Raw genomic sequence first — 24,950 nt, 5'->3', positions numbered from 1 at the left:
AGTAAAGAAAATAACCGTTCAATACGTTTGTAAAAGAAGAATAAAATCGGGCACCTAAATTCGCCGAAAATGGTATTACAGGTATTAATAAGGCACCAAGTATTGTTGGGTCGTTAAACATACGGTTCAAAGTGAGGTAATGTTGTGTCCTTTCAATGACTAATAGCTCATAGTGTTTGCCCACTAATATTAACCTAAACGCCAGGGGATATTTTTTCGCAATGATAAGCACACTGTCTGCACAAGAGACGTTTCATAATTTGATTCAACGATAAAAATCCAATTAGCCTTGTTTTTCGTTCCTTTCCTTTAACTCCATTTGTTGATCGGAGACTAGAGCTGCAATATAATATCAAGATTGACCCAACTTTCCTACGGGAGGACGTGGCGCAGCTATTGCGGTTGGTGCACCCCGGTTTTAACTATTATAAAATACGGTACAGCTAACACATTTTTGTGAGTTTCTCAACTTGGAAGACAATTTTAACATCCCAGTGAGTTTCAGTACGAGAAAAGTCAAGATTTGTCTGAATATATCATATGAAGTCTTTATGTGAGCATCAGTCTGAAGAGGGAAGTAAAACGGTGATAATCATACATTAACATACTCCAGTACACATACAGAACATTTCAATTTATTTCAATATCACAGAGGTAAATGCTTCACCAAAAGTCATGGATATAGGCTTCAAACTGCCCAATACAAAATGTAAGCAAAATTTTATAATGTTAATAAATGGAAGACCTTGAGCTACTAAAAAATAGCACATGTACAGTGTACCTGTATATAAGGTATTGAATGCATTATTCTTAGCAATTTAATGCTTTTTTGCCTTAACATATCATATATACTATCAAAATATCTTCCGTCTAATTTTCCAAGGAAGGATCTTTCTCATAAAATTCTGTGGCATGTCAGTGACACCTTGCTAACAGAATCTTGCTGTATACAAGAACTGTTGTTATGTTCACTAAATTATAATTTTGCTCATACACAGTCATACATATTAATCTCTGACATTGCAGAATAAAAGACTGTAACTTTCAAGCAACAAAATGTACTTGGAATACGAACAAATAATTCAATCATATTGTGCATTATCATTTATAAGAAATGATAAAAAGTAAACTAAATGAATTACACTAGTATATTATGCATAGTCAGTAACATAAAAAGACATTCCTAATTCAACATACTAGGCCACTGTGTTTGACAAACAATGCCCAATGAATCTTAGGGACCATTTCCACACATATTTGGTTCGATCTATCTCCCTGGGGAGTCTCACTTAATTGCTATCAAACTAACTGGCTTAAATGCCTAATAAAACTGTAAGGGGGTAATTATTTTTACCCCTTGCTGATTTGGTAGGCGTGACAGACATTTAAGCCTCTTGAGCTGAAAGCAATTTCGCGTGAACCCCCAGGGAGTTAAGTCGATCCAGATGGATCGATCTAAGTATGGGAACCCAGTCTTATGCATCTGATCTTATGTTATATATCTGCTTCTTGGTGTTCATATCTCGACATCATAACAAAAGTAAGAGAAGAATGCATGCCTTCACCATTTATCACAGATCTAAACTTCAGGGTATTCACTAAACCCCAGTGTAGTAACTTAACATTACTCTCTGAAAACAGGGTGCACTAGTAGTCTGTTATAAAATTATCAGTCACACCCTGTGGGATATCACATAATCAATGGGAACACGTTCCATTATACCTGCTGTGTCTCTCTACATGAGCAGTATATGATATACTGTGTTCCTCACAACCCTCTGCTGTCTTCTGGGACCAGAGCATTAGCCTCCACTTTGTGAAGAACTGCCTTCCTTGTATTTGCACATGAAATTTCTTAGTTTCTAGCCTGTACGTCTAAATTACACTGATGGGTACAAATCATACAAAAATGTATGTTGTACAATACATGCAAACATTTCACTACATTCCTACAGAATATTCAAATCATTCCTCCATTCACACATGGCCCTTGTAAAATTTCTCCTCTTATATATATTCTTATTTTCTGCTAATCATTTCTCTGTTCAGCATCTGCTAAAATTTCTACAATAGACAGAGACTGCCTTAATCAGTTTTCTCTAATTCACTTTTATTTTTCTTCTTGTAGAAGTCCACTGTATACTTGAAGTACTTGCCCTGTGGCTTGAATGGGTTATGGAGTTGGATAGTTGGCAAGATGTGAGGTTTGGGTCTGCCATATTTACTAGAGCGTTCAGAATCTGTAGAGATTCTCCGTCGGTACACTCCAGATCCCACTTTTCTAAAATTATGAAAGACAAAGTCAGAAAAATTAATCAATGCAGAGATTACGATTATCACTGGTTGTCTATAGATAAGTTTTTCAGCCAATAATACGGTAAGGATTTATGAATAATTTCAGAACTTTGGATATATCTAAACTGTTCAAAATCATTACTAGTACAGTGTTAATGCCATAAAAGGAATGCATGCATGATTAAGTGATTGTTTTGGAAAACACATTTTAACAATGAATTAATAACCCTTTTAACAAAAGTAGATTATATAACATATTTAAAAGCTGTCATCACAGATTTATCAATGAAAAAAGTTCAAGGTAGAGCCCTTTTTCCTAATATTTCAAATGACCCATAATAGTAACTGATTGATTGTGTGAAAGTTTGGAGTGGGAGAATTTGGTGATAGTTTGGATATCAATCTCACAGAAGTCCTGTTTACTCACTCCTGAAGTGGCTCTCTTCTGGATGGTGCACTCTTCACTCTGACCTCTGGGCCGCCATAGCCTGGCTTGAACCGGACGGGCCGGGCCTTATGGTGGGGAATCTGGATAGAATCAATAATATCTGTTAAATACCTTTTTACCTTCATCCCTCTACCACCAGAGCCAAGCTTTTGTTAATCTGGCTCTGTGATGGCAAATCTTAATAAAAAAATTCTAAAATTAAAAAATTCTAATCCATCTTGCATTTCCTTAAGACATCAGTAACTTTAATTAACCAAAACTAATTCAGAAGAAATCAATATGCACAAAGTTAATTTATTTTTTTACTTGCCATAGCACTCACTTTACATTCTATCACCTAAGCCAGTTGCTACAATGTTCAAACAATAATTTTCATTTTTAAAAAATTGAAATATATACTCAGACCTTTTAATAACTGTTAAAACAAAATTACTGACTATAAATGATATTCTAAACCAAATTATCATTTAAAATAATAAAATACAGTAAATCCTGTGTATCATGCTTCTTAGGGGCAACTAATCAAAGTATGAAATGCAAAATGTTCACATTCTACACATATGTAGGCCTTGTCTACTACCCAGATATAGGTGACATTTCCAAGGTAATAACTTCAACCTTAACAGCTTTATGCATAATACATTCCCTTTCATTACTATGCATGTGCACACTTCAAAGAGTGCCCGTTTCCCTATTGATTTCTATAATGCACAGCAGCTGGTCCCTCTGATAACACCAAACAAACATGGATCTAAAGCAAATCAATTCATCAAACTCAATCAAAGAAAATTTCATCCTCGATGAATTTGAAATAAATTTCCATAAAACATTCCCATTGTTCATAATTTATTCATAGCAATAACACTGCTGCCATAAAACCTTTAGTCATTCGCTTGTATGTTTTGAAGCATAACATATCAAATATCAAGGTGGTCTTTCACTCTGATTCGATAGATTCTAATGTTTGCCTTGGCTTCTTGTTTACTTTTTCATTATTTTCCAATAAAAGATGAAAAACATGAGGTATAAAAGACCACTTGCTCAGGATTAAAGGTTCCAAGGAGATGGCTTCTTGAGGAGTCTTAAACTAGTTTAGCTGCCCATCCCACACAGTAAGGAGTTTTGAAAGGTTTTGAGAAAAATGGAAATTCAACCTATAGACGTTCACTTTCATCTTTCTTTTTCTTTTCACTGCAAAATTTAACCTTCACCATATTAACATCTTGAAAATCTACCATCTTTCTTTTTCAAAGAAACTGTCTACATAAAAGCACAAAACTTATTTAAAAATAGACAAAGAGCATTAAATATTTATGTTTTATAGTTAAATTTTGGTATAACTTCAACTTCATGGCTTTAGTCAGAGTTCATTTGGTTTTAACCTAGCAAAAAATTCCACTTACTATAAAGCTATGCACTGTACAGTCACTTCTGGGCTTCACTAATACCCCGTTCACACTACGCTCAGTTATCCGGATAAATTGCGAATTAGGTCACAATTCGAATAAATGCAGTAGTGTGAACGCAAGAGGATTTTTGTAATGCGCATTTTCAAAATCCTGCAAGCGAGGTGGATTTCTAAGCGCGATCCGGATAACTTACCGGAATCGACACCTGTACAGATCTAACTGCGCATGTGTGCAGATAAGTGGGAGTATCTATGAACGCTTGTTTATTACTTTAGCGATTGCACCAAACGTATTTGGAGGTCACCACTCACTACAACATGAGGAAATAAACTTATTTTGCCATCTTATACTTCTCAAGAATGCTGGAATGTCTTTAGAGTTGCATTTGTCGTCACAAATTTTTGTTGGTATTTAAGATTTCCTGTGCGGCGCATGCGCGAGTGTTCAAAACAGGAAGTTAAACCTGAAAATTTCAACGTGTAATTCGGTTTCGCTTAGCGTGTGTGAACGCAATACCGAATCGAATTCCTCACGAAAAATTCGGATTATAGAAATGCGCATTTTTGCAACTGTAGTGTGAACGGGGTATAAGTCTTGGTTAGCACACTACTTTAAATCCAGCTGAATGCAGTTTTATAATGAATATTATTTATTATTATATTCATTATTTATAATAAATATTATCATTAACTACTGGTGAAAAGTATCATCTATATATTGTATACCTACATTCACTAACTGTCTCACAGCCTGGTTGTCACAGTCCTAAGTATGTACTATATATTGTATACCTACATTTACTAACTGTCTCACAGCCTGGTTGTCACAGTCCCAAGTATATACTATATATATTATATACCTACATTCACTAACTAACAGCCTGGTTGTCACAGTCCCAAGTATATACTATATATTGTATACCTACATTCACTAACTAACAGCCTGGTTGTCACAGTCCCAAGTATATACTATATATATTGTATACCTACATTCACTAACTAACAGCCTGGTTGTCACAGTCCCAAGTATATACTATATATTGTATATCTACATTCACTAACTGTCTCACAGCCTGGTTGTCACAGTCCCAAGTATATACTATATATATTGTATACCTACATTTACTAACTGTCTCACAGCCTGGTTGTCACAGTCCCAAGCATCACCTGAAATTAAAGACAAAATAGAGCTAAATCACAGGTATATCATGAAAATACAGAACTTTTGCAGCACTTCAAAAATTGAATAATTCTTATCCAACCCTCTTTTTATTAATAATTGTTTACACCAAAATCCTCTCTTATTTAAGTAAATGCCTTTATTAAATATAATAAATAGCTGTAAAACTCACTCATGCTAAGTTTTTCCTTTGGTACTACAGGAAGAGGAGGTAAGTCTATCTGAAATTGAATACAAAATATTTTTAAACCTTTTACATTCTTTAAATCATGAATTTATGTTTTTAAACTTTTACATTCAATCATCAAAATGGTATGTGTACATGATTACTTGCAATTGCTAGTAAACTCAGTAAAAAATATACTGGACTATCTGCATTCTAATTGTTTTGGGAATATGAAGGCATTTGTCCTCTGTGCACCACTTCACTCAGATTATATGCTTGCCCCTTCTCTCTTCCCCCTCCAAACTCTCACATTGAAGCACAACCCCAATTTATTACGAACACTATGTAATTTTCCCACTTAAAATACACCATGGTACAAAGTGAGCTAGAATTCCTGAACAGAACTACTTAGCATATGTTTAACTTCTTTTAAATTCTTATGGTAATCCCTCAGTCCCACTCATCGTAATCCATCTTGAAAAAGTACTTCATCTATTTCGGCTTTGAATGCTTTTCATTGTTGGTTTCTCTGCTTAAAACAGCTTATTTTACCTTCTTTAAATCATGAATTTATGTGACACTGACAGGCTTGCCAGTTATGTCTTCACCAAGTCACAGCTGTGGAGAGGTCAATGAAGTGAATGACAAGTTTGTAGTTGCTCTGGATGACTGCTGCTCTCTCACCAATAAATGATTAAACAAAGAAAAAACATATATATATATATATATATATATATATATATATACCTTCCTCAAGTCTACTCCTCTCCATATCAGCAACTCCCTTAGCACTGCAGCCTTCTGTTCCCCTGGAGTGCCAGCACCTGCCTGAGAGGTGAAGGTCCCACTGGAGGAAGTGGACATTGAAGATGTACTGATCACAGACATGGCATCCAGACACCAGAGTCTCTCATTCTGAACCAAATCTTGATTCCATTATCTCTTATGGGACACAATCATTTACTTATATTTTGAAGCCATTTTGCTATATTTTCCAGTCCTAATGATTTCAGCTATAAGGATATACTGTTACTTCTGAAAAATCAAAAAAGTAATATCTTATTGAAATTTAATTATTTATTTTATCTGTACTTTTTACATACATGTTCACATAGTCTAAGACTCTAAGATTATGATCTATCAAATTTAGACAAATTATGTTTTGACATGATAGAAATTTAATGACTCATATTACAAATGGTCAAAAAAGAGACCACACAGCATAATATACATGTATGAAATACACTTCATTATTACAGTGGAGTGAAAATACACTGTAGTTCTCTCCTTTATAAATATATATTTTGCCAGTTAACACCTTGTTAAAACATAAAGAGTGCATGTGCTTTCCAAGCTTCTTTTAGGCTATACAATTCATGTATATGCTCAGTATATGTTTATATTTACTGGTACTAAATTCAACTACATGTATTTGGCAAGGCTTATGTACAGATAACCAGGAAGATTGGTTTGTTCACCCATGTGTTATACAATGTAGCTTAAGGCCCCACCAAACAGGGTTTGTTTCATGGCAACTACTATTGATGCAATGTATCGTTTATATAACCAAATGAAATTTCAGCAATTTCCCCTTAATCAACACAGCATATGTTATCCAAAACTGTCAAGAAAGTTACTATATCTTATTGCATTTTTAAGATCTGAATTTTCACTTTTTTACCATTCAAGTGAAATTCACTATATTCTCCACCTCCATTATAAACTTAAGGTGACTAAAAATTAAAGGTATGACAGCTCTTTATTTTGGTGGGTAAAAGTGCCATAAAATGCATTTTCTTGGGGTCAACAACAATTTCCCCATACTTTCCAATGGTTATTGAATTGTTGATTTTTTTGAAATGTGGTTTTTGTAATAATCTCCTAAGATTGTTACAGAGGGTAACCACCCGTAAAGGTCCACTTGGTCCAATGGCAAGCACAGATTGGATTTTATTTATTATTTTCTATGTGTTGTTTACAATGTATTAACTGTGGAATTTGAATCTCATACGAATAGTTGTTATAAATCTCTTTAACAGTGGAAAAGAAAATATAGTTTTGTCTTTATTTATGGAGATACAAAAAGTATACCCTAGTGATCAAAGAAAAAGTGTTGAAATTCTGTAAAAGTTTAAAACTTTTTTAATGTCACCACCATTGAATGAAAAGTTATGTACCTGCACATGTAACAGAAAGGACTTGATATAAAGATGAAAACACTGTGCCTGTCACTGCTTATGTGTATGTGTTATTGACTGTTTGGCAAGACTGTTTGTTAACCACTGTTTATTAAGCACTCAAGTTATGGACATGGTTACTTCTACTTGGAGACTAGGCTAGGGCAGGGGGGGGGGGGGAGGTATCGACCAAAAGTTCACAATCCCATAAAGTAATATGCTAGTACTGATATTTTAATGGAGGATGAGCCACTGTTATCATCACCATTTAAAATATAATTCACATGAAAATAGAAAATTCACAATGGTAATGTACTATTACATACTGTATGCCTTGACAAAGTTCACAAAATAATTATTTGAAGACGAAAACAAAATATGAAAGGTATATGATGCTCAAAAGGTATAATTCTAAGGGCAAATTATTTTCACAGTGTGAAACTGGCTACACACTTTAACAGTATAAATAATAATTTTTACTACCGCACATATGAAGAACGTAACACTTTCTCACTATGTACCCAAGTGTTTTACTACCTGGGGTTTTTTTTTTCAGATTTATCTAACAGTCCATTACTAAAATACTTTATATAATAACAAGTTAAATATTCCTGTTTTTCATTCTTGTTAATCATAATGTACGAGTATCTAAATTAATTGCCAGATTTGGCTATTTTGGCAAATTAAGACATGTACATGCATGTACTAGCTGGTACCTGCTGTTAATTTTAAAAGACATACTGTGAACATGAGCAGATTTATGTCAACTTTATCAAAACACTTGAACTACTTGGTAGCAAGTACATGTAATACCAAATATACATGTACCAACTTCGGTTACACTTTTTTTTCTTTTACTTTTTTTAAGTACATGTATCATGCATCCAAATGAAAAAAGTTAACAACAGCTTAATTTTAATTACTTTGATAAAGTACGAGTAAACGTAATACAATCCCAACACATTATTTAAGTTTAGTATTAGTGGAGAGGAGGTCTTATTTACCATGTATGATCTGTTAGTATTAACATTACACGCGTTTGAAAGCTAGTTACGGGCACTGCATGTACATGTTATTACTGGTACACTCCAATCTATTCAGAATTAATCCCCAACTTTATCTAAACTTTCAAAAATATCCTCACATTATATACAACAGATAATAGAATAACGCAGTTAACAGACTTGCCTGTAGTAAAAAAACTTCCCCGGCCCTTGAGAGTCTTCGTTCGGCAATGAACCAGTACACTACACCTGAGCACAGTCTTTGTGTACCTTAGTAATAGAGCCGTGATTATATTCCACTTTTCTTCCCTTGTGACCCCGAGCTTGACCCGGAAGTGGCTCCACAACGACAACCCACGACGACGTCACAACATGGCTGCGCCCAGTGGCAAACACGCTCTGGCAGACTTTTAATATCAAATGTGTGTTTATTTTACTTATTTGGACAAGATATTGGTATAGTACTCAATTTAGTGTGGGATTTCTGTATTCAATTTGAGAGAGGGGTTTTATGTTAAGAAATCGTGTAAGCTGAGCTGTAATTACGCTTGTACTTCTAAAACACCAATTTCTCTCTCTCTCTCCATCTCTCTCTCTCTCTCTCTCTGTGTGTGTGTGTGCCCATTTATACACACAAGTCAGTATGTTTTCTCAATTCAGTAATGTGATGATTTTAGTCTTGTCAGCACTTAACTATAGCTATTTTGGTTTTTGCTGCAAAAGTAAATGGTGTTGAAAAGGCAGTGGATAAAAGGCAAAAATAAGTTATTAAATAGCAAAGGCAAAAAAAAAATAAATAAATAAAAAATAGCTGTAGTTAAGTGCTGAAAAAAAGGAAAATCCTTTGCATTTCCTATTAATGTGTTATCAAAGTGCCTAATTTTAGGTTAGGATCCACCATGTGTTGGATCCTATATGTACAACTGTAGTTGTAGCTTATTGCATGGCTGTTTATCAGTTGCAGTAGGTCAGATGATTTCAAGGTGATGGACTGGATGTTAATTTAAGTGCTTCCATATATAAGTAATTAAATGATAACCCAAGATTATCTCTTTCTATTTAGCTTTTCATCATGACCACAATGCCAAAAAAGAGAAAGCATTCTGAACAACCAGATGCAATTAATACCAAAAGACAAAAGATCCATAACAAAGGGAACAGTACCACTAAAATAAAATCAAAATTGAAAGATGCTCACAAGACTAAAAAGTTGACTCCAACTTCCATAGAAGTGAAAGAACAGAGGACTAGCCTGCAGTTTGAAAATAAAGGGCAAAACAGTTCTTTTAACAGCAAATCACATATAGATCACATGAATGTAAAGAAGAAAAATCACAAGAAGACCTTTAAAACAAATGTAAAAAAACAGCAGTCTTGTGATAAAGCCACATCTGATTCAAGAGGCAGTTTATTAACAAGTGATTCAGTGAAGCACAATACAGGCATAGGAAATGAAAATGTGCAGAAGAAGGTTCAGGCAGGGACTAATGTACATTTGAAAAGAAAACTAAAACACAGAAGGATGAAATGGAAGAAGAAAAGAAGGGAAACGGAAGAGGTTAAAGAGACAAAATTAATTCAGCCAGTCAGCAGAGTTCCCAAAAAGGCACACCAGGCATCTGCAAATTGGAAACAGTTAGTAGCAGTAAGCATCAAATTCAACATTCAGTCTGGGAATATTATTATTTAACTCTGAAGATTTCTAAAATTTATAGTGACATCCATTGATCTAGCTATAGATCACTAACCTGATGTAAAATGTCATCTGCATTTTTTTCAGATGTTCATTTTGGACATTGATATAAGATAATGATTAACACATAATGTTTGTTTTTTCCTAGAAATTAGAAGTTGAAAAGAAGAATGATCCAAATAGAAAAAAGAAAAATAAATTTGGAAAAAGACACACAAAGGGAGACAGAGAAATGGGACAAGAAGGACAGGAACAGTCCAGCAATAAGTATGATTTAGTACAATAGTATAGATATTTTTAAACTCACAAATGTGGTTATTTACAGGGTGAATTATATTGGAGAATTTCTGTTTGGATAACTATTCATGAAATTTCAGATTTAAAGGATTTAAGGGCTTTTCTGTTTGTACTTTTTATTTTCTGATATTTCCAATATGCCTTCAGTTTCAACTATCCAGCAGTTTTTCTACAAATTATTCTTCAACAGAGAAAGAGTTAACCATTGCTATTGTGTATAACAATTATGGGATGATATTGTTTTAGGGAACCAGACATATGGTTTGATGATGTGGATGAAATCTTCCTGGAGGCAAACAGGGGAAAAGTAAGCAGCAGCAGTAAAATTGATCCTCTTGTAAAGCCAGAGTCGTACCAAGGGTCAGTATCTCTTACAACTTAACCTTGTGTAATGAAAATGATGAAAAGAAAAAAGAAAAAGTTTTGAAAAAAAGTAATAACCATATAATTTATGACATAGATATATTACTCTTATCCTTGGGCTCATGCTTAATATCTTACCAGTAGCTAAATTTACAGGTTTCTATCAATATACATGAATAATGTATAATTTTGCCAATTTATGATTAATATGTGCAAGTTATTTGGCATTAGTTTTTGAAGCCTATACACGAAAGTATATAAAGAATTAAATATCTCAGCTTTCATAAAATTAACCTGTCCATTTTCCCAAAGTGCTGATTCCTCAGCATTCAGAAATTCATCTTGATCAAGGTTAAGTCATGAAGTGTGAAGTGGTCGGTGTTAGGACAGTCAGGGAGGCTATGACCAGTGTCCACTGTCAACCAGTGTAGACAGTGTAATGATGATCATCAGAAAAGCAAAAGAAGCCTTAATTTTATGACTCCTGTATCTGTATCTGTGTCAGGCTGACCAAAGTGCTGGCTATGGACTGTGAGATGGTGGGTGTTGGAGCTGGGGGCAAGGACAGTATACTGGCCAGAGTGTCCATTGTGAACCAGTATGGACAGTGCGTACTAGACAAATACGTCACCCCAACTGAGGAAGTGACGGACTACAGGACGGCAGTGAGTGGGATCAGGAAGGAAGATTTACTTCAGCAGGGTAATTGTTTGTGATTACATTTGAGGATGTGTATTCATACTTACAGGTCCATGTCTTGTTTTTAAAGATGCTTTTTTTAAGACCTGTGTTATTTATTTCAATTTAACAGGGATGTGCTTTGTGTGTGTGTGTGTGTTTGTGTGTGAGGGGGGGGGCTGAAAATTGAAAATGTTGAGCTTTTATCCCAGAAAATGTAAAAAATGAACTTAAAAAAAAGAAATTTAAGAAAATGAAGTTTAAAAAAAATGGAAATCCCCCCCCCCCCCCCCCCCAAGGAAAAAAAATCCCAGAAAAATCGCATCTATGATTTAATTCACCATCTGATCTGTTAACCTTTAAAATTTATTTCCTCTTGAAAAGTTGTTCTTTCTATTACAGGAGAAGACTTTAAATCAGTTCAAGAAGATGTTGGCAAAATCCTCAAAGGTCGAGTGGTAGTTGGCCATGCCATTATGAATGATTTCAAGGTAACTTACGACAACTGCAATATCACCATGCAAAGTACCTATAACATGTGTAATACTGGTGATGTTCAAGTACTCAGTTTTTTAAAAAATGAATTACTCACAATTATAAATTGTACCAGGTTGATAATCAGTCATTAAGTAATGTCTAACCTTTTGTCTGTTGTAAAGCTTGTGCAGCTTTATGTTAATAAGCATGAAAATGATCACACCTTAAATATAAATCACGGTAATTGTACACTAGTATTATTAAGTTGATAAGACATTGAACCTATCCAGATGTAGTAGTTAACTTTGTTCTCTTACTTCAGGTGCTCTACTTAGATCATCCTAAGAAGCAAATCAGGGACACCTCCAGGTACAAACCCTTCAGAAAACTCTTTAATGGGAAGACGCCCTCTCTTAAGAAGCTGACCGACAAGCTGTTAGGTGTCAAAGTGCAAGAAGGGGAACACAATTCGGTAAGGAGTAATGTTGTAGTTCAACCTGGACTGTGCCTCAGTACACAGTCAACCTTTAGAATCCATTGGGAATACAATATATTTTCATTATAATTTTAAACTTTAAAGAGCTGGTTTGATGTTACTTAATTATAAGATTGCTTTATGTTAGAAATTTCAAGGAATGAGTTTGTATTTCAGGTTCAGGATGCTCAAGCTGCCATGCGAATATACACAATGACCAGAAAACAGTGGGAACGAGACATTAAGGAAAGGAAAAACGTACTCGGTAAAATGCAGTGAAATTCGCCAGCATTAGTTTCACACAAAAATCTAAGAATGGATAGGCGCTGGATCAGCAATGCCTTCAGCAAAATGACACCTTGTAACAGAACAGAGGACGTCCTTGAATGCTATGTATTGTAGATGAATATAAATGTGGCCTTGAGCATAATAATCACTTATGGACATACAAATCTGTTATAAAGGCAAACCTGATACCTCCACCCTCATGGAAGTGTATGGCAAAGAATAAGACGCATGTCTGTGAGGAGAGACACTGAATGTCTTCAACTTACTGATTGATTTTTTGAAAGTATTATGTTAACTGCTATAAATCCCTTAAGTTGAGATGGCAGACATGGAGGTGTTTCCATCTGTGATCATCTCATATGACCAAGACATTGTTAGTCAAGTAATAGATCCATGTAAGGTAAAATTGAATTTACTACCACTTACATAAGTGAAGTAATTTGTGGACAGAATTGGTTTATTCTTTTAATGCAATTTTAACATAAGTGGGTTTTTAAGTGCGATTAATTCCACATTTATAAAGAATTTTATCATCCACATTACTTGGAAATATAATTCAGAGAAATTGTTTGAATTTTTGATTAATAAGAATTAAAATGCCAAATGGATCTTCATGTTGTGTCACTGGAATAAATAACAAGACAAAAATATTTGTAAAAAATTTATTGTTATAAAAATCACCATTTCCGATCAATATTGTCCTCATCCTGCTGACATGCTGGACACCAGAGGGACAACATCTAGCAAAAAGAGCCCAATTGCTGTTCAGCACCTCTCCAGGTGACTACTTCAAAGAGAATTTTAAAATTCCAATTCTTGTATTAATAATAAATTACTGCCATTTTATAAACTTAAATAAAATTTTTAAGTTTTTAAATTGGCCATATTCAGTCTCTTTATCCACCTTACACTTTTGGCTGCCTATGAATGAGTCTTAAAGAAATGAACTGAAAATTATTTTTCATGGGGTAAAATACCTTTTTCCACCATTTTCAGACCATTTACAACAGACTATGAAGTAATTTTCTGTTCTTTGAAAGTGACAATTCTTTGATGACATGTACCACACAAAAGCTCCAAGCAAAATGAGTTGCACAATTCCACATTTCTATACAATCTTATCTTCATTTTACCAGTTGCCCACTAATTTTGGTAGAAACTGGAGCATGAATGAGACAGGTTTACAAAAAGAATGGTAACATAATTACACACACAATATTGGTTCAAAGACTTACAAATCCCCCACCACCCTCCAAGCCCCCCCCCCCCCCCCCCCCCCCCCCAGCCTCTGAAAACTACACCAACAGACAGGCACCTCTACGTCCTTTGTCTTCAACCAAACCAAGAACACCAGTAGCCCACAGACTGGCATTACAATAAAACCACATCTACTAAAAGTGTTACAAGTTGTATTCAGAATGGTATCAAAATAATTGTTAAAAATGTCAAAAAAAAAAAAAAAATCACCAGACATTTGTGTCCACTGTGCAGCAGTGTCTATCTGCCTTGAACCTGTTCCTTAAGCATTCTAAATAATATAATACAATTCACACCTGATTAACCAAATGCCGTCTTTGGCCAAGTTTGAAAACTGCAAATATGCCAAATTTGTAATGAGGCACAGCAAGTGTGAATGATTCATAAATATACATAAAACTTATAGAATGTTGCAAATGTTATACACGTCTTGAAAACAAGTGCTGCTGTTAAATGAAGTACTTAATTTAAAACATGAATCTGAATGTTAAAAACCATGCCTCTCATCTCTTCGCAGAATATGATAAAAGTTCAAAACAAACAGCTTCCAATAAGTACAGTAATTTTAAACCTATTTAAAGTTTACCTATTGGGGCATACAGCAGAATTAAAAAAACTGACAACTGATTATCCCTGTTCTTATTAAATCTTGCAACGCACTGTGTTCTAACACATTTTAAAGCTTTGATTTTTATCTGCTTTCACATCGAAGCAAAAGGAACTTCAACATCATACTATTATAACTGCTGGGCATCAGATTTTGACAAAGTAAGACACTTGCATTGTGATGAACATTCGCATAATTAAACCATGAAATCCTGGAGTGCCCTCTTTCTCAAGATATGAAATATAACTAGAGGATCAGAGAGGCGATACCGCCTCCGAATATTGTACCACCAGCTGGAGCAAGCGCATTCGTATAGACCCCCACATACACAAAATAAGGGGTGCAGCCACCAGTCTTGTGCTTGACAAGCTGTAAAAATGCAATCAACAAGAATTTTCAAAATATGCAAAAAATATATATAACTAAAAATGGTGCAATCAAAGTTAAGTTCATTGTAAGGTAGGTCAAAGGTCAATTTCAAGGTCACAGTAAATTGCCAGTATATGACTTCCTATCCAACTTCAATAGTAACTATGGACCTATCTCTGCCAGTTTTGGAGATAAAAGGGAAGCAAAATTTGCAAAGTTCAGTTCATGGTGAAAAGTAGGTCAAAGGTCAATTTCAAGGTCACAGTAAGATTGCCAGTATATGACTTCCTATTCAACTTCAATAGTAACTATGGACCTATCTCTGCCAGTTTTGGAGATAAAAGGGAAGCAAAATTTGCAAAGTTCAGTTCATGGTGAAAAGTAGGTCAAAGGTCAATTTCAAGGTCACATTTAGATTGCCAGTATATGACTTCCTATTCAACTTCAATAGTAACTATGGACCTATCTCTGCCAGTTTTGGAGATAAAAGGGAAGCAAAATTTGCAAAGTTCAGTTCATGGTGAAAAGAAGGTCAAAGGTCAATTTCAAGGTCACAGTAAAATTGCCAGTTTATGACTTCCTATGCAAGTTCAATAGTAACTATGGACCTATCTCTGCCAGTTTTGGAGATAAAAGGGAAGCAAATTTTGCAAAGTTCAGTTCAAGGTGAAAAGTAGGTCAAAGGTCAATTTCAAGGTCACAGTAAAATTGCCAGTATATGACTTCCTATTCAAGTTCAATAGTAACTATGGACCTATCTCTGCCAGTTTTGGAGATAAAAGGGAAGCAAAATTTGCAAAGTTCAGTTCATGGTGATAAGTAGGTCAAAGGTCAATTTCAAGGTCACAGTAAGATTGCCAGTATATGACTTCCTATTCAACTTCAATAGTAACTATGGACCTATCTCTGCCAGTTTTGGAGATAAAAGGGAAGCAAAATTTGCAAAGTTCAGTTCATGGTGAAAAGTAGGTCAAAGGTCAATTTCAAGGTCACATTTAGATTGCCAGTATATGACTTCCTATTCAACTTCAATAGTAACTATGGACCTATCTCTGCCAGTTTTGGAGATAAAAGGGAAGCAAAATTTGCAAAGTTCAGTTCATGGTGAAAAGAAGGTCAAAGGTCAATTTCAAGGTCACAGTAAAATTGCCAGTATATGACTTCCTATGCAAGTTCAATAGTAACTATGGACCTATCTCTGCCAGTTTTGGAGATAAAAGGGAAGCAAATTTTGCAAAGTTCAGTTCAAGGTGAAAAGTAGGTCAAAGGTCAATTTCAAGGTCACAGTAAAATTGCCAGTATATGACTTCCTATTCAAGTTCAATAGTAACTATGGACCTATCTCTGCCAGTTTTGGAGATAAAAGGGAAGCAAAATTTGCAAAGTTCAGTTCATGGTGATAAGTAGGTCAAAGGTCAATTTCAAGGTCACAGTAAGATTGCCAGTATATGACTTCCTATTCAACTTCAATAGTAACTATGGACCTATCTCTGCCAGTTTTGGAGATAAAAGGGAAGCAAAATTTGCAAAGTTCAGTTCATGGTGAAAAGTAGGTCAAAGGTCAATGTCAAGGTCACAGTAAGATTGCCAGTATATGACTTCCTATTCAACTTCAATAGTAACTATGGACCTATCTCTGCCAGTTTTGGAGATATAAGGGACTAAATGTTATAATTTTGGAGTTACCATAATGTGCCATAAATTTCCTACAGAAAAAATTAATTAAAATAAAGAAAAGGTCATTTTGGTCAAAGTTCTTGAAATGGGAGGTTCTCTGAAGTTGCAGAAGTTTAAATTTGATAAAATAATGTCATTTTTGACCACAAGTTGTCTGCTTTGCCAAGCATTATGTTTTATTTTTCCGGAGTTCAAAATTTATTATCCATTACCGTACTGCACATTTTTACGGAAGCCGACTGGTGCCATATGTTGAAAAAAAAAATTATCTCGAAATTTCGAGATAGCATTTTTTTTGTTCAAATTTCAAAATACTATCTCGAAATTTCGAGATAAATTTTTTTGCTCAAATATCAAAATGCTATCTCGAAATTTCGAGATAATTTTTTTTTTGTTCAAATTTCAAAATGCTATCTCGAAATTTCGAGATAAAAATTTTTTTTGTTCAAATTTCAAAATAGTATCTCGAAATTTCGAGATAATTTTTTTTTCTACATATGGCACCAGTCGGCTTCCGTACATTTTCCTTTCACCACCAATATGTACTTTCTGATACAGCGTAACTCGAAAACCGTATGGAATACAAAAAAACCGAGACCATTTCCAGTGTTGGGCTTTACATGCTCTACAAAATGCAAAAAAGAATGGGTCTCTAGCATTAACGGTTCCCGAATTAGAGACAGTTTTCAGTTTCGGTATCTTATGGCCGCTACTCCTGTGAAAATGCACCGATTGACCCCAAATTCACGGAGATGAAAGATGACCTGAAGGGTAACACTTTCCAATAATATTATTGGTTAAGTCTGTGTGGCGTCTGAATAACAGGGCAAAAAAATTTTTTTTCGTAAAAAATTTCATTTTTTTGAAAATTTTGACCCATTTGACCTTGAAGTAAAGGTCAAAGGTCAAATCCGAGGGTATATTTGAAATCTACACATATGACTTTTGGAAAGCCGTCTATAGAAATTTTTCCCGTAACTCCTTCTGTAGGGTAGATAATTAGCATTTAATTTTGCCATTTTTAGACAAGGGTGCATTGCAATGAGTGCCACACCCAGACCCCAATACCGACAAAGCCCAAATTTTACGTGGAACGAGTTGAGATTATAGGTGACCTAAATCCATGAGATGGGTACGGGGGCCCTTACCGTCTAGGAGGAGAAGCGGTAACGGTAACATGGCGGCGGAGCCGGCGGAACGGACCGGACGGGACCGAAACCATGTGTACCGCCAGCGCTAACGCTGGTGGTAAATTTTTTGTTCAAATTTCAAAATAGTATCTCGAAATTTCGAGATAATTTTTTTTTCTACATATGGCACCAGTGGGCTTCCGTACATTTTCCTTTCACCACCAATATGTACTTTTTGATACAGCGTAACTCGAAAACCGTATGGAATACAAAAAAATCGAGACCACCTCCAGTGTTGGGCTTTACATGCTCTACAAAATGCAAAAAAGAATGGGTCTCTAGCATTAACGGTTCCCGAATTAGAGACAGTTTTCAGTTTCGGTATCTTATGGCCGCTACTCCTGTGAAAATGCACCGATTGACCCCAAATTCACGGAGATGAAAGATGACCTGAAGGGTAACACTTTCCAATAATATTATTGGTTAAGTCTGTGTGGTGTCTGAATAACAGGGCAAAAAATTTTTTTTTCGTAAAAAATTTCATTTTTTTGAAAATTTTGGCCCATTTGACCTTGAAGTAAAGGTCAAAGGTCAAATCCGAGGGTATATTTGAAATCTACACATATGACTTTTGGAAAGCCGTCTGTAGAAATTTTTCCCGTAACTCCTTCCGTAGGGTAGATAATTAGCATTTAATTTTGCCATTTTTGGACAAGGGTGCATTGCAATGAGTGCCACACCCAGACCCCAATACCGACAAAGCCCAAATTTTACGTGGAACGAGTTGAGATTATAGGTGACCTAAATCCATGAGATGGGTATGGGGGGCCTTACCGTCTAGGAGGAGAAGCGGTAACGGTAGCCGTCCGGCGGAGCCGGCGGAACGATCCGGACGAGACCGAAACCATGTGTACCGCCAGCGCTAACGCTGGTGGTACAATAAATAAGGATTATGATTATGAATATAAACCAAACTTCATACAAAAAAATATGCCTACCTTTACTTCCTCTAACATCCCCAAACTTGTGACACCCTCATCCTCCCCTTCTCAAAGTCATATTCTCAAAAGCTCACAGATCTTTACACTTGTCAACTGAGCATACATGTCAAAGCATTGAGTTAGCTATGAATTTTCAGGCATCAGACAATTTGGCAGTTTCTTTCTGCACCCAAGAAGGCTTTAAATGTTTGACATTATGTTTTCATTCAATGGTTTGTCTTGCAAATGAGGTGAACAATGAATCCCACAAGAAATGCCAACTTCAACATGGTTCTTACAATTTAGATTCTTAACAAGTGTCAAACCGTCATGCTAATTTCTTCCTCTCACTTTAAATTAAAAGGTTTGTAAACTTTGAAAAATCTGCCCTGATCAAGAAGATACCATGGGGCAGCCTTGAGGAAGGTCCTGAAATCACCTTACTTATACACTGCCACCTCCAAACACCAGCTTTCCAACCTTAATGGCTAAATTTGTGTTGTTGACACTTATCATAAACAAATACTTTCTTTTCTGTTTTGATGTTACAATACTTATCAATGCAATATAGAAATGTAAACCAATCATTTGAAATTCAGATTTTTTTCCTATTTTCTCTTTTCAATCAGATAAATGTTATCCAGAAAATCTATTTTAGTTCATAAGAAATGTCAACCCCACAAAGCAACAAATCTTTAAATAACTTACACGTTAGTATCTTAAATGGCTTGATAAAAAATTTACAAATAAAAATGATGCATTTAGCAAAATGCAGAATGGCTGCCTTAGAATTTTTCCCCACCACTTACTTCTCACAACTGCAAAATTAGTACAGCATATTGTAAACTTACAACAGTGCAAACAAACATTTCCATTTCACTGCATGTAATGGAAGTGATGCAGGCTGCCTTCCATCCCAAGTCCCAACTGTACTGCTTTACTTACTAGGCCACTGGGGAAAGTATATATTTTGATTCAAAATTCAACTTCACATTCATTCATATTTACAGCTACGAAAGTGGTCATATAACAAATAACCCCACCCTTAGTGTACACTGAAAAAATGTCATTTATAACTAGTGATATTGTGTATATATTGAGGGTAAACAAAATGGTTCCAAAATAAATAATTTTCTATGCTTTACAATTAACACCCTGAAGATACACTGGACTTTTTCTACTACCTGTATCTTTCACCTCTTTATCAAAAAGAGTGAAATTCAAAAAGTGCCATTTGAATAATTCTGTACAAAATTATGACAAGCTGCAATATGAAAGCAATCTTTGCTCAAATAAATAACTATGATATCATATTAGTTAAACAATATAAGCAATATATTGTTTAATTCTTTCTAACAAACTGATCTAAAGAGTGATTGAATACAAGCACAAAAAGGATTAAAAACAATATACTTCTAAAATTAAAAACAAGCAAATGAGACCCACCCCATTCTATGCAAGGACTGAACATGCAAATCAACCATACTTATAAAAGTATAATAGCTTCGTAACAACAGAACAACAAATACCAAGGTCAGATAGCTTAAATATCTTATCACTCCATCAACATTAGTTTCAATTCCATCTAGTTGCCTAGGCATTGTGGCTCCATCTACACTTCTGCAGTGCATTCACGAGCAAAGTGACCAAAGCCATCACACTTGCGACACTGGACATCCTTCTTGGCTTCTGGACAGTCCCTAGCATAGTGACCAGCTTCACCACACCTGTTAATATAACATAACTGATAAATTGCTTTGTTCCCAATATCCTAACAAAACATATGTCATTATAACATGATTCAATAGAACCAATCTTGAGCTCCATACTTGGTCTTTGTCTTTTGTTTTATGAATCTTTTAAGAAATTTCTGAACAACTTGAACTACTTTATGAAACGGCAGCAGTGTTGAGCGACACTGTTGAGAATAGAGAACATGTATTGTCAGTCAGGACAACAATATTGAGTTTACTTCCAGTGGGCAAAACTGTGGGTTTGTGGCTGGGTCAGGCTTAAGACCATATTATAATTAACACTTACTGTGGTCTTGGTTTACAAGCACTCAAACTATACAGCCAGGATAAAGTAGCAGAAACTTTAAAAAATAACAATCTATCATATTACTCCAGAAAGAGGGTACAACTATACAAATAAAAACATAATCTCACTTGTGGCAAGTTTCACTACTTCTGTCGCCTCTCCTTCCACCACCACGTCTACCTCCATCTGTATTATTTGGGCAGTCTCGGGCCAGATGACCACTCTCTCCACAATTATAACACTCTCTCCCACCACCAAACTCCAGGGAGTCGGGACAATCGCGAGCCAGGTGACCTTCCTTGTTACAACGATAGCAAGTTTTGACAGCTTCCTCGGGGCAGTCCCGTGCAATGTGCCCTTCCTTGTTGCAGCGGTAACAGCTCTTATTTCCCTGCTCCTCTGGGCAGTCACGCATGATATGCCCACTCTTGTTACAGTTGTAGCAGGCACCTGAGAGTACACAAAATAATATGGATGTACAGGCCCGTAGCCAGCAATTTCAAAGGGGGGGTTCTTTTTCTGAAAAAGTGGACCTTTTACCATATAACCCCCATGCACCTAGGTCAAATTTTACCCAGAGTGGACCTTTTTCCAGCAAAAAGGGGGGTTCTTTCGAACCCCCCGAACCCCCCCTGGCTACGGGCCTGATGTAAAAGTCAAAACATTTGACTGATTAGGAAAAAAAACATAATAACACATTAAAGAAAATGTGATCTGTTACCTTTATGTTAAAAGGATAATAACTCTTCGTATGAGATCTATATTTCACAATAAAACATTGTGAATAACTCATACAAATATAATATATTCAGTTTTACCACATAACGACAGTTATAGCTATTATTCTGATATCTGAGCTTGTCTTCAGACCACGTGACTTCCATTGATAGCTATACTCTGTTATATTCTCTTAAGAGATTTTAACAAAAAACCAAACTTTTTAGACAAAAAGCAGGAACTAACTTTGAATGTAAAAATGGATTCATTAACCATTGGTAAGTATGGGAAAATTGTTGTTTACTCCAGGAAAATTCATTTTTTGGCCAAAACAAGGCGTTATTATCCCTTTAAATGTATGGTAATAGAGGCATCATTTTTCAAGTCAGTAGTTAGCAGCAGTTGAACACTGCAACATTTTTCTGTTTCAACAATGTATTTAAAAATCACACCTTAATCAGAAAAAAAGCAAAATAAAAAAAAATCATTTTTTATCTTGAATTTGACAAGCATGTGACCAAAAGATGGATTAATTCAAACAATCAACTAGTGTGCAATCAATTGAAAACACTAGTACAGAGGTATGATTTACTTATTTGGAAGATCCAGGTATTACAAGATCCAGGCAAACAACAATAAAATTATCTGCAAATATATGGTTATATCTAAATCTTCAAACAAACATACTGAACAAACTTACTGAAGTTACAGCGACTAGTATTTTGAGTATTTCACAGAATATGAAAACATATTTTTGCATATGTGTAACATGCATAAAAAAACTTTAAAAAAATTCTTTTCTACAAAAACATTCCCAACCTGACTCAATTTCTTTGGGGCAGTCTTTAGCAATATGTCCTAATTGGTTACATTTGTAGCAGCGGTCTGATGTTTCTCGGCACTCGTAGGCGTAATGCCCATGGCGGCTACAGCGAAAACATTTCCCTAGAATTAACAAAGTGAATATGATCTTTACTTTTTTTCCTTTTTGTTCCCAAAAGACCAGTTTTGACTGATTAATAGATATACTACATACAGCAACATGTTCATACAACAGGTAATGGGTGAAGAACTATTTTTCTTCTAACACAACATATCTGATCCTCCACTGGTATATTCTTGTTACTTAAGCCAAATGAGATAATTAAAAAGATAAAAGAAATTATCCTTAAATTCGTGTCAAATTAAAAGACACACTGTACTTGCACCTGTGCACTTACCACCTGAGCGCCCCCCTCTTCCTCTGCCACCTCCACCAAACATACGGCCACCCCCGCCATTCCCACACTCCTTGGAGATATGACCAGGTTGGCCACACTTGTAACACGTCTTCTGCCCACTGCTCATCTCTACTACCCCTCTACAACACAAACACAAACAATTGGGTGAGAAAATGTGTTTCTATTTAACTACAAAGAATCAGTCATACATATGTTTGCAGTGTGGGCATGTGTGTTGGGAGGGGAGGACATAGGATGAATGTAAAACAACACAGAGTTGATAAATTTTACCCTCAATAAGCTATAGTCCTGCTACACTGCATTCAGACGATATTACCTATCACACATTCTGGGTCTTAGGACAGGATAGAGATAGGACAAGCCTTCTCTTGACAGTGTTTAAGTTCTACATTGTGCACTAAATTACTAAGTAACATCAGTTTTATATTCAGCATTTGACAAGGAATATCTTGTATCTTGCAGATCTGTCTTTGTCTATGCATACACAGGCCAGTGGCTGCAGACTAGAAGTATGCAAACAAACAACACCAAGCTAAATTCATAATGCCCGTGTACCGTAGTTTTTTTTAAATGTTAGAAGTTGCTCAACTCTGGCAGATAACTTCCTAAAAATGACATTGTGATATTGGTCCAGGAGCATTCTACACAAATTTGACCAAATATAATAGTTCACAAACTTTAATGAACTGTTGTCACTGTTGAGAGTAAAACTCAAATGTTATGACAAGCACAATTCACATTCTACAAACTTGGAGGTAAGCAGTCTTTTTTACAAGACATTTTGTGACACACATCTTAGTATCCAAACTACAGTTGACTGTAATTCTTGCTAAACCAATATTTGCATTAAGTCATTTGTGAAAAAGACCCAAAGCTTTCAACACATGTTATAATTCCTTTCTACAGCCATTCATCACTTTACAGTAACGTTGTACGTCGACAGGAAACTCGAACTGCATTGTGGGGGGAAAAAAAGAGCGTGAACTCATGGCGCGAAGGCTCTTGAACACAAAATAATGACTACCTGCTGTGTTTCAAGTTGCAGAAATGATAGAAGGTGTCGAGAAAGGTAATTTCCTGCTAATTTTACAATCATGGACCAGAGTCGTCGAGGTTATTCTCCATTATTCGGATACTCGCTGTTTTTGTTTTGCTCTATTTTTTCCCACAATGCAATTCTCACGCAAGCGCGCAGCGATTTTGTAAGTATCTGTAAAGTGGTGAATGGAGTATTATGCATCATTACATTGGAAAGAATCTCTGGGCAAGGTCTGACAAACCAAACTGCAATGGACCAGCTGCAGTGATAATCTCCTGCTTTTACATTGCCTGTGACATTAATTGAAAACCATTTTTATATGGCATGTAAGCAGTTTTATTTTACAAAAATTGCACAGCTTACAAGCGTGTGTAATTATAATCACAACTAATCTCATATGGATAATTTCTGCACACATTAGATGTATCAAGGCTTGAAGTATATCTTGTAAAAGTAAATAACAAAACTAACTTTTACGAATATAGGAGATATTGATCAAAAGCAAAAACGATGAACAAAACTTCACTGAATTTAGAAAACATTAAAAATCAAAGACTCGTAAGTTTGGAGGCACACTGCATTAGCTGCATTAGGTCAGTCACTGGCACATGTAGTAAGTATAAAAAAAGCGGCCATTTGCATTTCTTATCACTGAGGTATTTACACGTCGTTTCTACTAAAAATGAAACTATCCAGCAGAGACATCTTCGCTGGTGTCTGTTTCAGGTTTTGGTTTGTATCTTTTCATTACGTAACGTTGTCAACTTACCAGAAACACCTAGTTTACCACCTCCTTCTTCTCTCTCCTCTCTCCACTCGCAATACTGGATTCTGATGCGCATGCGCAAAGATGTATGAAAACATTGTTGGGGGGGGGGGCTTCTTCTTATATCGTTTTATCTCGGTCTATCTGAATTTTGCCAAATATAACATATAAAAGGATG

At 35.4% G+C, this 24,950-nt stretch overlaps 3 protein-coding genes across 5 annotated transcripts; 1 reads left to right on the top strand and 2 right to left on the bottom strand.

The window, feature by feature from the left end:
• Positions 1-619: 619 nt before the first annotated feature.
• Positions 620-9,034, bottom strand: LOC106162516 (uncharacterized). Its single transcript, XM_087014459.1, has 6 exons — positions 8,863-9,034; positions 6,245-6,532; positions 5,504-5,552; positions 5,272-5,318; positions 2,723-2,823; positions 620-2,281 (listed from the first exon to the last, which is right to left on the bottom strand). Exons 2-6 carry the CDS (start codon positions 6,383-6,385, stop codon positions 2,086-2,088), a joined length of 534 nt encoding a protein of 177 aa, XP_086870585.1. The 5' UTR covers positions 6,386-6,532; positions 8,863-9,034; the 3' UTR covers positions 620-2,085.
• LOC106152273 (uncharacterized) lies at positions 8,998-13,599 on the top strand. Of its 3 annotated transcripts, none has more exons than XM_013525790.2 (8): positions 8,998-9,134; positions 9,742-10,323; positions 10,520-10,638; positions 10,915-11,028; positions 11,537-11,733; positions 12,112-12,200; positions 12,509-12,658; positions 12,839-13,599. In XM_013525790.2, exons 1-8 carry the CDS (start codon positions 9,099-9,101, stop codon positions 12,938-12,940), a joined length of 1,389 nt encoding a protein of 462 aa, XP_013381244.1. In that variant the 5' UTR covers positions 8,998-9,098; the 3' UTR covers positions 12,941-13,599. The 3 variants fall into 3 exon arrangements, with proteins under 3 accessions (XP_013381244.1, XP_013381246.1, XP_013381245.1); XM_013525792.2 differs by having other exon boundaries at positions 9,002-9,100; XM_013525791.2 differs by having other exon boundaries at positions 9,039-9,204.
• LOC106162530 (uncharacterized) lies at positions 13,598-24,950 on the bottom strand. The gene is made up of 5 exons (XM_087014458.1): positions 24,776-24,950; positions 22,947-23,086; positions 22,546-22,671; positions 21,138-21,459; positions 13,598-20,696 (listed from the first exon to the last, which is right to left on the bottom strand). The coding sequence occupies exons 2-5, from the start codon at positions 23,071-23,073 to the stop codon at positions 20,582-20,584; spliced, it is 690 nt and encodes a 229-aa protein (XP_086870584.1). The 5' UTR covers positions 23,074-23,086; positions 24,776-24,950; the 3' UTR covers positions 13,598-20,581.

Source organism: Lingula anatina, chromosome 6 (genome assembly GCF_051362555.1).
Source record: "Lingula anatina isolate TDL-2025a chromosome 6, LinAna3.0, whole genome shotgun sequence".
In the NCBI taxonomy this organism is placed as follows: Eukaryota; Metazoa; Brachiopoda; class Lingulata; order Lingulida; family Lingulidae; genus Lingula; species Lingula anatina.
This window is presented reverse-complemented; position numbering and strand designations above follow the sequence as displayed.